The sequence below is a fragment of the Fusarium verticillioides genome, chromosome 4, assembly GCF_000149555.1.
Source record: "Fusarium verticillioides 7600 chromosome 4, whole genome shotgun sequence".
Classification (NCBI taxonomy): domain Eukaryota; kingdom Fungi; phylum Ascomycota; class Sordariomycetes; order Hypocreales; family Nectriaceae; genus Fusarium; species Fusarium verticillioides.
Genome location: NC_031678.1, coordinates 374,472 through 387,894, shown reverse-complemented (window position 1 = coordinate 387,894; position 13,423 = coordinate 374,472). Strand labels below are relative to the sequence as shown.

General features: G+C 49.1%; 4 protein-coding genes across 4 annotated transcripts; 2 read left to right on the top strand and 2 right to left on the bottom strand.

Moving 5' to 3' along the window:
* Positions 1-405: 405 nt before the first annotated feature.
* On the bottom strand, positions 406-3,819 carry FVEG_15480 (hypothetical protein; the record flags this gene model as incomplete). The annotated part of the gene is made up of 7 exons (XM_018904609.1): positions 406-1,107; positions 1,154-1,685; positions 1,752-1,957; positions 2,007-2,075; positions 2,127-2,183; positions 2,235-2,404; positions 2,520-3,819. The coding sequence occupies 7 exons, from the start codon at positions 3,817-3,819 to the stop codon at positions 406-408; spliced, it is 3,036 nt and encodes a 1,011-aa protein (XP_018748885.1).
* A 399-nt stretch (positions 3,820-4,218) lies between these two features.
* On the top strand, positions 4,219-5,191 carry FVEG_04443 (hypothetical protein; the record flags this gene model as incomplete). The annotated part of the gene is made up of 2 exons (XM_018892224.1): positions 4,219-5,094; positions 5,159-5,191. 2 exons carry the CDS (start codon positions 4,219-4,221, stop codon positions 5,189-5,191), a joined length of 909 nt encoding a protein of 302 aa, XP_018748884.1.
* A 1,431-nt stretch (positions 5,192-6,622) lies between these two features.
* On the top strand, positions 6,623-11,444 carry FVEG_15479 (hypothetical protein; the record flags this gene model as incomplete). Its single annotated transcript, XM_018904608.1, has 4 exons — positions 6,623-6,737; positions 6,784-7,215; positions 7,264-9,432; positions 9,481-11,444. The coding sequence occupies 4 exons, from the start codon at positions 6,623-6,625 to the stop codon at positions 11,442-11,444; spliced, it is 4,680 nt and encodes a 1,559-aa protein (XP_018748883.1).
* Positions 11,445-11,567: 123 nt separating this feature from the next.
* On the bottom strand, positions 11,568-12,919 carry FVEG_04440 (hypothetical protein). Its single transcript, XM_018892223.1, has one exon. It carries the CDS (start codon positions 12,896-12,898, stop codon positions 11,651-11,653), a length of 1,248 nt encoding a protein of 415 aa, XP_018748882.1. The 5' UTR covers positions 12,899-12,919; the 3' UTR covers positions 11,568-11,650.
* Positions 12,920-13,423: the final 504 nt, after the last annotated feature.

The following is a 13,423-nucleotide window of genomic DNA, read 5'->3' as shown; positions in this document are numbered from 1 at the left end:
TCTGTGCTCTGGGGCTGAAGCCTCTTTTAACCTCCCAGCCTCATCACTAAGTTCTGTCTGCTGATTTAAGCTCCAAGCCACAGGCCTCAACGGTAGATAACACATCTGGAGAACAACTTAGACAGTATACCCCCAACCTAATCACAGAAAAGAGTTCTAGACCCGCTAATGACGGCTGCTCAGCTGACTAGGTATGGATTTAGCCGGAATATAGCGAGTTCGTCTGGGGCCTTCGTGTTTCGTAGATGCACGTATCGGTACGCACGAGACCTCCAGGCATGTATCCTCAAGACCACCTCAGACGTGATCATCTAAAGTGGTACTGGCATCCCGTCCCAACACAGCGCTCTTTCCTGTGTTCCAATCTTGTTGTGAATGGAGTTGTTATCAGTAGCCTGCACTAACCTAGGGGCTCCGCAGGAAGAATGCAGCTTGCTCCGCGACTTGTTCCAACTGTTGTAGCGGAGCACCCTCACTTCGCGACAGCTTTTCCGAAAGTCCACTAAACGTCTTCCAAACCTCGATGTATTTGTTATTCGTATTCGAATCAGTGCCTATCACGTTCAGCGCATATGCCATCTGCGCGCGCTCCTGTATTTTCTTCAAATCCTGCTCGTCGATAGAGCTATGATTGTAGTCGACGGCAATCTTGGGGTCAAGCCGCTTCAGCTCTCTGGTGTAGATGGCACCTAGCCTCACACACTCGATAACAAGAGCAGCTAGTCCTGTGGCTAAGCCGTTGGCCACAGAGCTACCCGAGTGGGCTTCGAACTTCTCCAGCTGAGTCTTCATTTCGTTGGTGTCGACGACAACTTCGTGGCCGGGGAGAATAAAGTCTATGTTGTGGGAATCGCCGACTGTCTCGAGCATGTTTCCGGTTGCCTTGGCCGCGCCGATTCTGAAGCATTGATTGCTGCTTCCGTGCGGGTAACTGAGGTCCGTTGACTGTCCTTGGTCGCTGGCGGCACAGAATATGAGGATGTTATGTCTGTCGATGGCGTTGAGGATTGCCCTATTGAACTCGCTTTTCAGCTCTCCTTCTGGCGGTTTGATAGTCCACGACATGCAGATGATTCGAGACCCTCTCTCTGCGGCGTAATCAATAGCCTTGCTGGTCAGAACATGCCAGTCATATGGGGGTAATCGAGCTTACCTTTACTGCGCTATCCGCTCTGATTTGAAGTTTGTCCGAGTTCCCCGCCCGGAATGTCTGAAGCTTGATGACATGTATTACGGCGCTGGGGCAAATCTTGTGAATCAGTCTGGCCATCAGTGTCCCGTGCCCTGAAGGTGAGCTCCAGTACGGCGGAACACGTGGTGTTGGATGCTCATCACGGTAGTCAAAGCTTTTGCCCAAAAAGGTACGATCCCTAGTGTCGTTGAGATCAGGGTGCATGAAATCGACGCCATCGTCTATCAGGGCGACTTCTACTGGCTTCAGAGATGGGTTGGTGTCCCTGAGAGCTTTGATCTGCCTGAAACGTCTGGCGAAGTCCTCCATGCACTTCATCCACTTCTGTGGATCGATTGATCGCTCTAGGGGCTGAGGCTTGGTGTCAAGGACTTGAGGCTGGGTCACCCGTCGACCGCCTCCAGTTTTGGGCGGGATTACTTTAGGCGGATGTTTCCCCTGAGGCCAAGACTGGCGTAATCTTTCTTCAAATGCTTTGATGTTCTCCGACGTTCTGTCACGAGACTCAAGACCCTATTGTAAAAGATGTCAGTGCTAACACAACACGACAGCAGAGGACTGAATCGCTGATGTACATGCCTCATCTTGGGACAGATAAATAACTTCAAGTGTCGATATCATGGCTAGACCCTCCTTCTCAGACCATGCTCTGAGAGTTGAGTTGCTGCCACTCCATTGAAGGTGAATCTCACGTAGATGAGTCCCAATCTTGCGAAGGGTGAGTGCATCGAGATCCAGGCGCCTCCAGTCGAGAATTTCGACACCCTAGATTCATTAGTCTAAGAGCAGTACAATAGACAAGTGTCACACAAACCAGATCCTTCAGACACTCCTCAATCGCCTCATCACTGTGCGAAGGCTTTTCCATATCTTCAACAACAACCTATTCCTTGATTAGTAGACGGACATATGTGACTTCCCACAGACACCTTACTTTGATGATTCTAGTTACTGGTTTTGCCCGCAACCAGTTAAAGAAGAATACCATATCCTACGTAAAATAATTAGTACATGTACAACAAGAAGCAAGCTTGTCTCTTACATTCCTCCCTTGATACCTCACATCTGGCTGTTCTCTGCTGCCCTTTAGTCGAAGTTGTGGAAACCCCACGTACTGCAGTGCTGTGTCGAACTTCAAATGGCCGAAATGCTTCTTGAAGTCATTCTCGCTGAGAGTGTTGGGCGGCCCAAAGTCAAACCAGAACTCTTTGGCTGAACATCTTGTTAGTTAGAGATCTTGGCTCAAGGCTCCATATGCTTGATACCGGTTGATGAAGGCTTAACCGCAGGGCCTGTAGACTCCAAAGAAAAGGGGGATTCTCCTTACCTAGCTCACCCTGCAGCCTCAAACTCTCAGCTGCCTTTTCTGGACTTTGTTTACGCAAGGTCTCAAGTTTCAGTAGGCTGCTGATCTTGTTTGCTGCCTCTTGCGTCTCTTTCTCCTTGTTAACAAGCTTATCAGCCACAGCTGGCCGAGTAATCTTTTGAACTGCTTCAGTCTTGACACGATTGAGTGGTACCAGGCTTGGAGATTGAAGAGGAGTAGTGATGCCTTGCGGTGTCAAAGCGATTGAACCTCTGCGCTTCGAAACTGAGTCTCCCTTGTCTCTAGGCGGTGGCGGACCCATACTCGACCTTTCTGCACCGGATTTTTCTGGTCTCGTTGATACTCTCTTTGAATCCTTTTTTGGGTCTATTCCCTTCTCTTGCCCTGGATCAATCTTTTTGGCGGGGCCTGGTTTGAGTTGCTGGCTGGCCTTGTCCTGAGCATCTCTGTGCCGGCTCTCCAACGCCTTCTTCCGAGTATAGTGGTGATACTGATAAACAGATATAGTCCGGCTGGCGTCTTCTGGGTCCTGTATTGGTGTGTCTAAAAGACCGCCGCATGCGCGTAGAAGCTCGCTGACCACGCCCACTTGGCTCTTGCAACAACACTCATACTCGACAGCCCGATGAAGAGGCGTGCGGCCTTTGCTATCCCTCACAAAAAACAGCCGTCGAGGTGAAAACCGACACACGTTACTAAAGGCATCTTGTCGGTTCTCTCCATCATCAGCGATGCATGTAGCAGCAGCATGCAAGTATGTCGTCTCACTGCCGCCATCCCAATTCTCGTACTTCTTCAACATTAGTGCTTTGTAATCTTCCAATGTTCTCTCTCTAATTCTCAGGCATACTGAGTAATAGAAGAATATATTGACCTTCAGCAGCGCGGTGGTCAGAGGAACACGACCCTTGTCATCCGGCGACCATACCAAAGCTGCAGGCAGTCTTCGAACAGCCAGCACCATCACCCACTGCAGGTTGATAGCTGGCTTGTGATTTCTGTAGTTGTATTCTGCCAGGTAATGGAGGAAGTTTCTCTTTTCCTCATCTTTCTTCTCACTCCATTCGGCCCGCCTCCTATTGACAAATTGTGCTCTCTGATTCTTCTTCTCTTCTTCCTTCAAATCAGCGCTTAGTAGATGCATGGATAATTTCCGTGCTTCTTCAAGATCCTGCTCAAAATCGGCCTTGGCTTGATCTTCTTCTGCTTCTATCTCTGTATCAACCTGAAAATCGAAGTCGTCATCCTCTTCTTCATGCGCATGGATCAGGTTTTTAGAAGCCTCTTCGGTGGGATTCATCGTGGTTTGGGCAAACAATGAAAGACTTAATTGGATGGTGAAATGAACAAGAAGCTCAATGGAATGGGGAGATGCTGCAGGCGATAAGTTCAGAGAACCTCACAAGCGGAATAATCAGCCCTGTCTTGGTGACACCCACTCATTTCCTCATGATTGGCTTTCTACCCGCTCAGATACCTGCATGGTCAGCATGTGCCGCTTTTCACAGCCTGATCTGATATGGCCTAGGTACCTCAGGAGGTACCGTCCACGTCGAAGCTATTTATAAATATTCACGAAATCGCCATTAGGAAGGTGAGAACTCTTCTTCATGTATGTTTGAACCCATATTCCCTCACCAATCACTTGAGCAATCAGAATTGTCGACTCCGCACAGTAGGGTACAGTACATCCACCGCAATGGCAGATTCGTTGAGTGATGACCAGGCAGCCGAGCCTCTCTTGGCCTTTGATCCACCTATGGAAGACCAGGTCATCGGTGAAGACAACACTTTCCGAACTCAGAATGCTTCTTTGAGCGATTGGGAAAGACGCAGCATCATCGAGCGAACCAGTGGGAGCATCCATACTCGCGTTGAGCTGCTTTCAGTCAGTCACGGATCATACAATGAAGGAGGAGATGAAGCAACACTCCTGGTCTTCCGTTTCCGATTTGACCCTCAAAAGAACTCTCGCAGAGTCCTTTGGGCCAAAGTAGAAATTGAGTTCTTTGCCGAGGATGACTTGGATCTCACAGTGGAAGCCATCGCACCCGAGGAGCGCTGGGCAGTGGTGCCGACAAGTGATACAGAGACGACAACACGCAGCGGTCAGCTAAACTTGGGTGCGTCAGGTATGCCATTGCTTCAGGCTGGCGTTTCAGCAGGCTTGGAGAAGACGTACAGCAGGGATGTCAAAGATGCGACTACTATCACCGGTAGCAAAAACCTCGGTACTGGAAAGAACTCGGGCGATTCTACAGTGGCTGTATGGAATTTTCAAGAGAATGTGCGGCATAAGACCGGTGTTCCGGATTCGGTAACGACTGCGATCCTACTGCGACGCTCGTCTGATGAGCGTTTTACTGCGGCAGTGACACTGGAGGCTGACGTCGACTGGGTTACTGGCTTGGAACGCAAGTTTGCCAAGATACCATTGGACGATCCCATTCTTTTCAACCCCAAAGAGACAGCGGCGCTTAGCAAGAAGGGAAGGTCTTGCGGAGTGAAAGACTTGGCGGATGTTGATCTTTATCAATTATGCAAGGTGAGAATGGCTGTCGAGGCTCCATTCGCTGTAAGTTGATGCCGTGTAACACACAGCTGGAGATAGATAGTCACTAGAATCAACTTTTGGTCAGACCATTGGCGAAGGACTTGAAGTTAGCCAATAGCCATCAAATACAACCAATCATCCTACGGGTACATGAGAGATACAGAAAGTGATATGGTCGGCATATGCACTTCGCTAACTCATCACACGCCCAGTAGCTCTCCCTGGTCAGCTGAACCGTGCCTCCCCCTCTTCCGTTGTTGGGTCTCTCTTCCACCCGCCGTAAGGCTCTCACAGTCGGTCACCGAGTGTCTAAAAGTTCATCGTCACTTGGAAAACATATTCTGTGTATGATTCTGCCACCAATAACTAATTCTCAATCCAATAAGTCAGAGACTTTGACGGTAACATGGCCGACCCCGTGTTTCCAGATGGGGAGAAGCCTGTTTTGAAGGTCCGTACGACAATTGAAGGAGACAATGGAAATTCGCAAAGCTGTGAGTAGTCTCGATAACAGCTTCTTTATCTGCATTTTCTCTAATTCGGCTGACACCATCATCAAGCTGTGCTCAAGGTAATCCAAGAGGGAGGGTATCCTGTGGCCACCAACGAGAATTCCGACCACGAAGAGCCATTCGTTCCCTATGAGTTAGTACAAGTCAATCAGACTTATGTCATTACTAATATTCATCCTCAAAAGTGTCGTTCTTATTCATGGAATCTACGGGACAAGTCCAGACTCGTGGACGAGAGGATCCAACTCGATATGGATCAGCAAAGCATTGGCTGATGTTTCACCAAGAATGGGACGCATAATGTCGTACGGTTACCACACAGACCTAGAAAAAGGCAGATACTATTCACTGAATGGCGTCTATGAAGAAGCAGAGGCACTTTTAGAGTCCCTACAAGATTTTCGGAAACCTGAGATCCAGGTTCGTTGCCCTATGCTTGTTATAGATACGCCGACAACTAATGCTTCGATAGGAATCTAGACGCCCGATATACTTTTTTTCTCACGATATCGGAGGGACTATAGTAAAAGCGGTAAGGGGCACTTATGAGTAAAGTAGACAATGCTCTAATTGCCGTCAACCGACTTAGGCACTAGCGATGGCTACAGATCGGGAAGTCAAATATGCCGATATTCTACATTCAACGCGTGCTATGGTGAGAATTGTGCCCTCCACCATTCTTGATGCTCTGTTTTTTGACAGATTAACGATGGTGGCTATAGTGTTTCTTTGGATATCCACACAGATATCCATCATTTAATCTACTAGAAGAATCTGTGTTGCGACTACTGGACCAGAAACGCCAATTCTGGTCTGGTAACATGATCTGGTACGCCAAAAGCCTCACAAGAACAATTAGTAAAGTGAATGATGCGTTTCTTGGGACTCAGATGCTCACCCAGGCCCACTTCGTCAACGTGGTCTCTAATCACTCAGAACCCACGCAACAGGTTCGTGTACAACTCTATGGAAGCAAACGGATAGGCCGTGGGTTGCTAATGCGTCTTGGAAAGATATTCCCTCTTTCTATGTCTACCATGGCTACACCGTTTGAAAGAGTATTGAAGATGGAGAAACCAAACTGTGACCTCATCTTGGCGGGAGAAGATGGGATGCATCCTGTCCATGATGCCTCTTACGCAGACTGGCTTAGTAAGTTATTCATTGACCGAAAGGAATTCACTAAAGTTGTAATCAGTGGGTGACTTGAATAACGAACAGCACGTGGCTCTTCGTAAACTTATAAACCAAGCGTCGCCTGTGTTGCCATATCGCCATGTCGATGAAGGCTGGCAACATCCAGACCTTATAAACTTACCAGAGCGTACAAGCACTGCCATTGTACATATGAGATGCTCTTCTGGTGCGGAGGCCGTAACAGAGAACGCCAGTTACTTTCTTCACCAAAGAAGTGGCACATACCATCCTCTACTGCACTTTAGCTTCGATTCTCATGACGCTCGATTCAACACCTGTGAAGCGATGCTGCGGACATTCATTGCTCGTATCGTATGCAACAGGCTGCAGACTGAACGTATGTTATCAGCCACAATGGACACTCTTATCGCCTATGAAGCTTTGCACTGGCCTTCTCTATTCAATGAAGCAGAGAGACTACAGAGCATAGAAGGTAAGTTTGGTTGACATCATTGCACTATCGGAGCTGACCTACATGCAGATGTAGAGATGGGTATTCAAATCCTGGGGTGTTTTGATGAGTGCGATGATTCTTCGATATGGTTTCTTCGTGAATTGCACAAACGTCTCCTCAGAACCGAGATTTGGAGCAAGTTGTTGATAACCACCACAAAAGGAACGCCCGGCGATGCGAATATTGTATCTGCATTATCTGAATTTCCCTCAGAATATGTCAGAACCATCGATCACGACCCCAGAGAGCCTATACCGTTTCCTGTCGAGATGGAGGCATCAAAGCTCATGAGGGAGCTGGGTGAATGTTACGGGGAGGACCTGCATCGAAGTATCCTCAGCACACTATCTAGCTGCGCGGGTGATCATGATACTTGTGGTTTGGTCTTCGACTGGCTCCGATCCCGCAAGACGCAAATGCCACAGATCACGAGGCTATTGGACAAAACCCTTTCCCCAGCTCTGCTTTTTGCGGAATTACTGCAAGACGTGGCTGAGGCACATCGAAATTGGGCCAGATCGCTACTGTCTTGGCTCTTAGTCTGCTACAGGCCACTGAAATGTGACGAGTTCCAGCGTGTCTCTGATACAGTGTGGACTCGAGCAGTTGGAAGCGAAGCCCCGCAACCCTCTTGGGCAGTTATTATAGAGAGCCTTCATGGACTGATCATTCCTGTCAACGGAGAAATGAAGTTCAGACACCCCCTTACTCGTGCCTGGCTCGAAAGCCGTCACTCAGTTGTCGGTGAAGCTATGTGGTACGACACATACGAGACTGACCGCCACGAGATCGTACTGCAAACTTGTATCGAGTATATCCAAGGTGCGGCGGAAAACACAGAGAACGCAGCCCTGCATCTTCCTTACGCTATTGAATTCTGGCCCAAGCATTGGCAGAAAGTCGAGACATCCGAAAAGAAAATGACGGACCTGTTTGAGAACAACACAGTGTTCGAGTTCTGGACAAAGTCACTAGTTGGCCTGAAAAACAAATTGTCGAAGCCTTCTCCATCTCACATGAAGCCACTTCCTATTGCAGCTCATCTGGGCTTGACGGCAGTCGTAGAAGCGCTTTTGAGGAAACATCCAGATCAAGCTGGATTATTGGGCCAGGCCTTAATTGAGGCTTGCAGAGCAGGCCACGCTGCTGTTGTTCGGCTTTTGATTCGTGCATATCCTAACGGTTTGGAATTTTGCGACGAGAGTCTGCACGAAGCTGCCAGAGTAGCCGCAAACTCTTGCAGCAGAAAAACGCTGAGGGAACTCGTCAGCGGGATACCCGAGCCCCCAAAGACGGCTTCAGTGCGAGTCGGCACGGGTTACAAGGTCGAGGCGAGCTTCAGGTCTACAGAAAATCAAGAGAAGAACGACCAACAAGCCAGCGCTTTGGACGGAGCGCTAAAGGGAGAGCAAGAGGCCAAAGGCCCGAAGTCTGAAGAGCACACACCCGGGCCACTCGATTGGCTTGTGATGCCAATGGCCAGAGCCATCAGGCTAGGAATGGAAGATGTTGTCGGCAAACTACTCCAGCTTGGAGTAGACCCCAATCCCCCCAAGGGTATCATCCCCTACGGCAACAGCTTCGTCTACACAGCAGCTGCGACCTCCAATATAAGTTGCGCCAAGCTCCTCCTCGAAGCGGGAGCGGATCAAGCTGCAAGAAATGACCAGGGCTATACTCCGTTGCACACAGCTATTGACTGGGCCTCTGGCGAGACTGTGGAGTTCCTGCTTGACCATGGCGCGAATGTCGAGGACGAAGACCCAGAAAATCGCCAGGCTCTGAACAGGGCTGCTTCGAGGGGCTCTTTTATGGCACTAGAGGTCCTTCTACAGCGGAGGGACGAGGTAGATGGCGTGGATTATCCTTCAGATCGATACCCGCTTAATCAGGCGGCTGAGTCTGGTCATAATAAATGTGTCGAGATTCTTCTTCGACATGGCTTCAGTCCCAACATTGTCACATCGACAGGGGAAACAGCCCTGATATCTGCCATTGAAGCTGGAAGGGTTGACATTTTCAAGATGTTATTAGACAACAAAGCTGACCCAGATCTGACACCGGAAAGTTCGGATCCACCTCTTATACAGGCAATCTCCATGAGCGACTTCGGCATGGTCAAGCTACTCATCGAACATGGAGCCACGGTAGACAAGCGTGAAGCACCGCCAGATGAAGGGTGGTCGCGAACGCCGCGTAAGCTCCTCATGAATCGAAAGACGTTGACTCATTAACAATACCTAGTGAACGTGGCCGCCGACTGGAGCAAACCAGAGATCTTCCACTATCTACTTGAAAAGGGGGCAGATCCCAATGCCCACGACTCAGACGGCATACCAGTGATAGGCGCTGCTATAAGCGGTGGGCACACCAACATGGTGAAATGGCTGATAGAGGCAAATGCCGAATTGAATGTCAGCTACTCTGATAGCAAGTCGACGCCTCTCCATGAAGCTACCGCCTATCCTGAAATTGTTCGTCTTCTGATCCAGCACGGCGCAGACATCAATAAAGTCAACGATGTCTCACGAACTGCCCTGAACTTTGCTGTTTCTGCGAACCATCTAGCCACTGTTCAGATTCTACTTCATGAGTCCAAGACTAAGCCTGATCTTGGTACCGACACCATCCAGTGGGACCTACGCATGGTAGTAGGTGCTGGGTACACAGGAGTCGTCGAGGCCCTGCTCGAAGCCGGTGCTGATGTCAACAATGTCAATGAGGACGGCGAAACACTCATGATATCTGCTATCAAGAGCCATGCACTCCCAGACATGGTCCGCAAGGTTCTAGAATACAATCCCGATTTAGAGCTGAGGGACAACAAAAAGAACACAATCCTTCATCATATCAAACCCACAACGAATCTAGAGACCGTCAGACTTATCGTCAACGCCGGTGGAAAGTTGAATGTCTCGAACTCCAAGGAGGAGACGCCACTGTTTCATGCAATCCGAGCCCAGCTCGATGATGTCTTTTTTTATATGCTGAGAAAGGAGCCTGGCCTGCTGACTGGGGCTGCAACATTGTCCAAGCATTCAGGCACACCCCTCCACGAGGCATGTAGAGCAGGTACATTGTCCATGGTTCGATCATTGATTGAACATCAGATGGACGTCAACTCATCCTGTCAAGATATTGGCATCAACGGAACTCCTTTGACCGCAGCGACCCTTCGGGAAGACGCTGCATCATCTGGTCTATCGAGTGAGATTATTGCTCTCCTTCTTGTGAATGGGGCCGTTCCAACAATCCCTGCTGGGCTATTCCGATATCCTCTCATCTCGGCATGTCTCTCTTGTCCTCCAGATGCAATCAAGCTACTTTTAAATCCAGACGCCTCGACCCTTTACCAAGACTCACTGAATCGCAGGCCGGTCCACTTATCCTGTTACAACTCTCTTGAGGTTCTCAACATCCTCGACCTCCCAGATTTTGACTTTTCAGTCACAGATGTAGTTGGTAGAGTACCTCTGCACTATGCTGTAATGAGAGGAGACGTCGAGTTGGCGCAGGCAGTGCTGGAGCGTTCTAAGCGAGCTGGCGTCGACGTTAATGTCAAAGACGACGATGGGTGGACACCGCTTCTCTGGGCTGCGCGCACATCTCCCATCTGGAATCACCAGCGTGTGGGCCCTGAATTGGTCACTGGGATGGTCTCATTTCTGCTGGAGAATGGGGCCGACATCAACGCCAGGGGGCATGGAGTTGACAAGGATTGGACCGCCCGTGATGTGGCCTACTATCACCACTATGACGAGCAAGTATTCGACTTCCCCTTGATACTTAAGCTGACTTGGATTCCCTTTCTCAGTGTTGACACCCTCCTACATCAAACCTCTGCAGCAATCGAAGAGAACCCCCCTGCCAGAAAGCGGGGTAGCTTTCCAGAGTCCCAGGGTGACGATGACCTTTTCTGTGACTGCTGTTTGGTCGAGAACCACGGTATGCGTTACAAGTGTTCAGTATGCTACGACTTCAGCCTGTGTTATAAATGTCACTGGTCTGCATCCAAGATCCATCCTGATCACTCGTCCTTTCTTCCGCGAGGTAGCGAGTGGTTTGAAGATAGCACGTCAGAGCAGGAGAAGATTAGTGAGTTGGGTATAGACGGCGGTGGTGGGGATGGAAGTGTGTTATTGGATCGTGAAGAGGTTCTGTATGAAGATTTTTATAGTGAGATGTCAGATGAGATTTCGGAGCATTAGCCTCAACTCTCAGGGATTGAGAAGAGCTTACGAAATAATGCATCGATCAATGATATTGTTGAAATAAGTGCTGTGCTGCAGCCAAGGCGGTTGCGGAGCTGTATCACAATGGATATCAACAGACCATGAACAACAAATCAGGTTGACAAAGTGCGAGTACTAGAAGCCTGGTAGACTAGTCAGATACAAATCTATTCATTTATCGTTTATAAGCTTGAAGATCTTCCTGTATCAGAAATCTCCTTCTGCAGCCACTCCCTCCAACCAGCATCTTTAAGAATATATCTAACCCTCGCCTCAAGCCACTCCGTGTTTCCCCAGAATCCCCACGATGCTTGGAAGCGACACCAATCAACAAGTGCACACTCCCAATGCCGAACAAGAGTATCCCAATCATAATCCAAGGGCTCCTTGTCAGAAGGTCGACGACTCAACAATGTCTCATGGTAGAGATACAACAAAGCCTTTTCACCACGGTCCATGTCCATTTCTTCCGGTAGAGATGGACAGTCGGTTAGCATATCGAGAGGAATAGAGCATGTAAACAATTTGGCGAGATCACAGACTCCGAGCCCAAGACCGACGTATTGAAAGTCGAAGAAGCAAACGTCATCTCCTAACTCGGTAGTAAAGAGATTCTCAGACTTGACATCGCCATGAATCAACGTCTCAAAGGGTCGACCGGTTGGTGTGAGGAAGTCAGCTACCACTTCAGCAGTGGATTTATCCGATCCATTAAAAGGTGCGCAAAAGGCATCTGACCACTCAGAGTATGTATCACCAGCAAGGGACTTGTACTCTGTGCGTCGAGTGGCGAGATAAGTGTATCCTCCGTTCAACCATAGCTTGCTTCCACTAGCTTGACCTGCATCTCGTCGCTTGTATTCATCAAGAGGAGGGAGGAGATATTCGCCCAAATTCGCGGGTAGGAATTTCCACGAGTTGCTGTGGAATCTGGCGAGCCATTCTAGAGCAGACTGAGCTTGTCGTGGGTTCAGAACAGATCGCTTCCCTCCTTCCACAGGGAACTTGACTCTCAAGTCTGTAAGAATCGTAGCAGTGAGACCTCGTAACTCTCCATCATCATTTTTCGACTTCCAGCTCGACGTCAGACAGTGAGCTACTGCAACGTCATCATCCAACTGAGGAGAAACATGTTCGTAGAAATACTGCTCAACGTCGTAACTCAGTATCTTACGCAGATGGCCTTCATCTGTCGGACCAGGCGGAGGCGATATAAGCTTCAGAATCAAGAAGAACGTATTGTTTGATTCGGCTGCATGCAGGTACTTGCGCACTCTACCAGCTGTTTCGGCATCCTTTGGTTTTGCGGTGAGAGCGCAGATATGGCCATAACCCGCCCACAGCGATTGAATCTCTTGGAAAGATGTAATCTTCAGGCCTACAGGCTCTAGAAGGACCTCGGCGACACGTCGGGAGCTTGTGTCTGCCATTTTGAGTTTGACGTGAGGTCATCACGAAGTTAGAGTTGACCAGCCACGCTACGTCATTGAAGCTGAGCTCATCGGCTCGGATTATCATTTCGGAGCGGGGCGTTTGAACTTGGAGGCCTCGGTTCGAGCAATGCTACGAGAAGTTGCAGTCGAGGCGAATCCTCTGCAAAAGGATTGCAATTGTTAAAATACCTGCTTAATTGAGCGATTTACACGGAGGGGAAGTGACATAGCCTCGTTGATCCGTGTTCTGATACAAAGGATGCCTAGCGAAATGATAGGGCTGAATAGCGACCTCTGCCAAGATCCTACAAAGGGATGGCGGTGAACATCGGGGAAGAGGTAATTGATTGACGTAGGCTATGCGCACCAACTGAGCAGCTATTCACAAGGTTTTCTCCTCTGAATGGACAGTACACAGCCACGTCGACAAACTTGGTCAGACTAGCCGACCATCGCAGACACGGGCTACCTCAATTCCAGATCAATTCCCCCTTTGATATCACGCCTCTTTTGAAATACCAT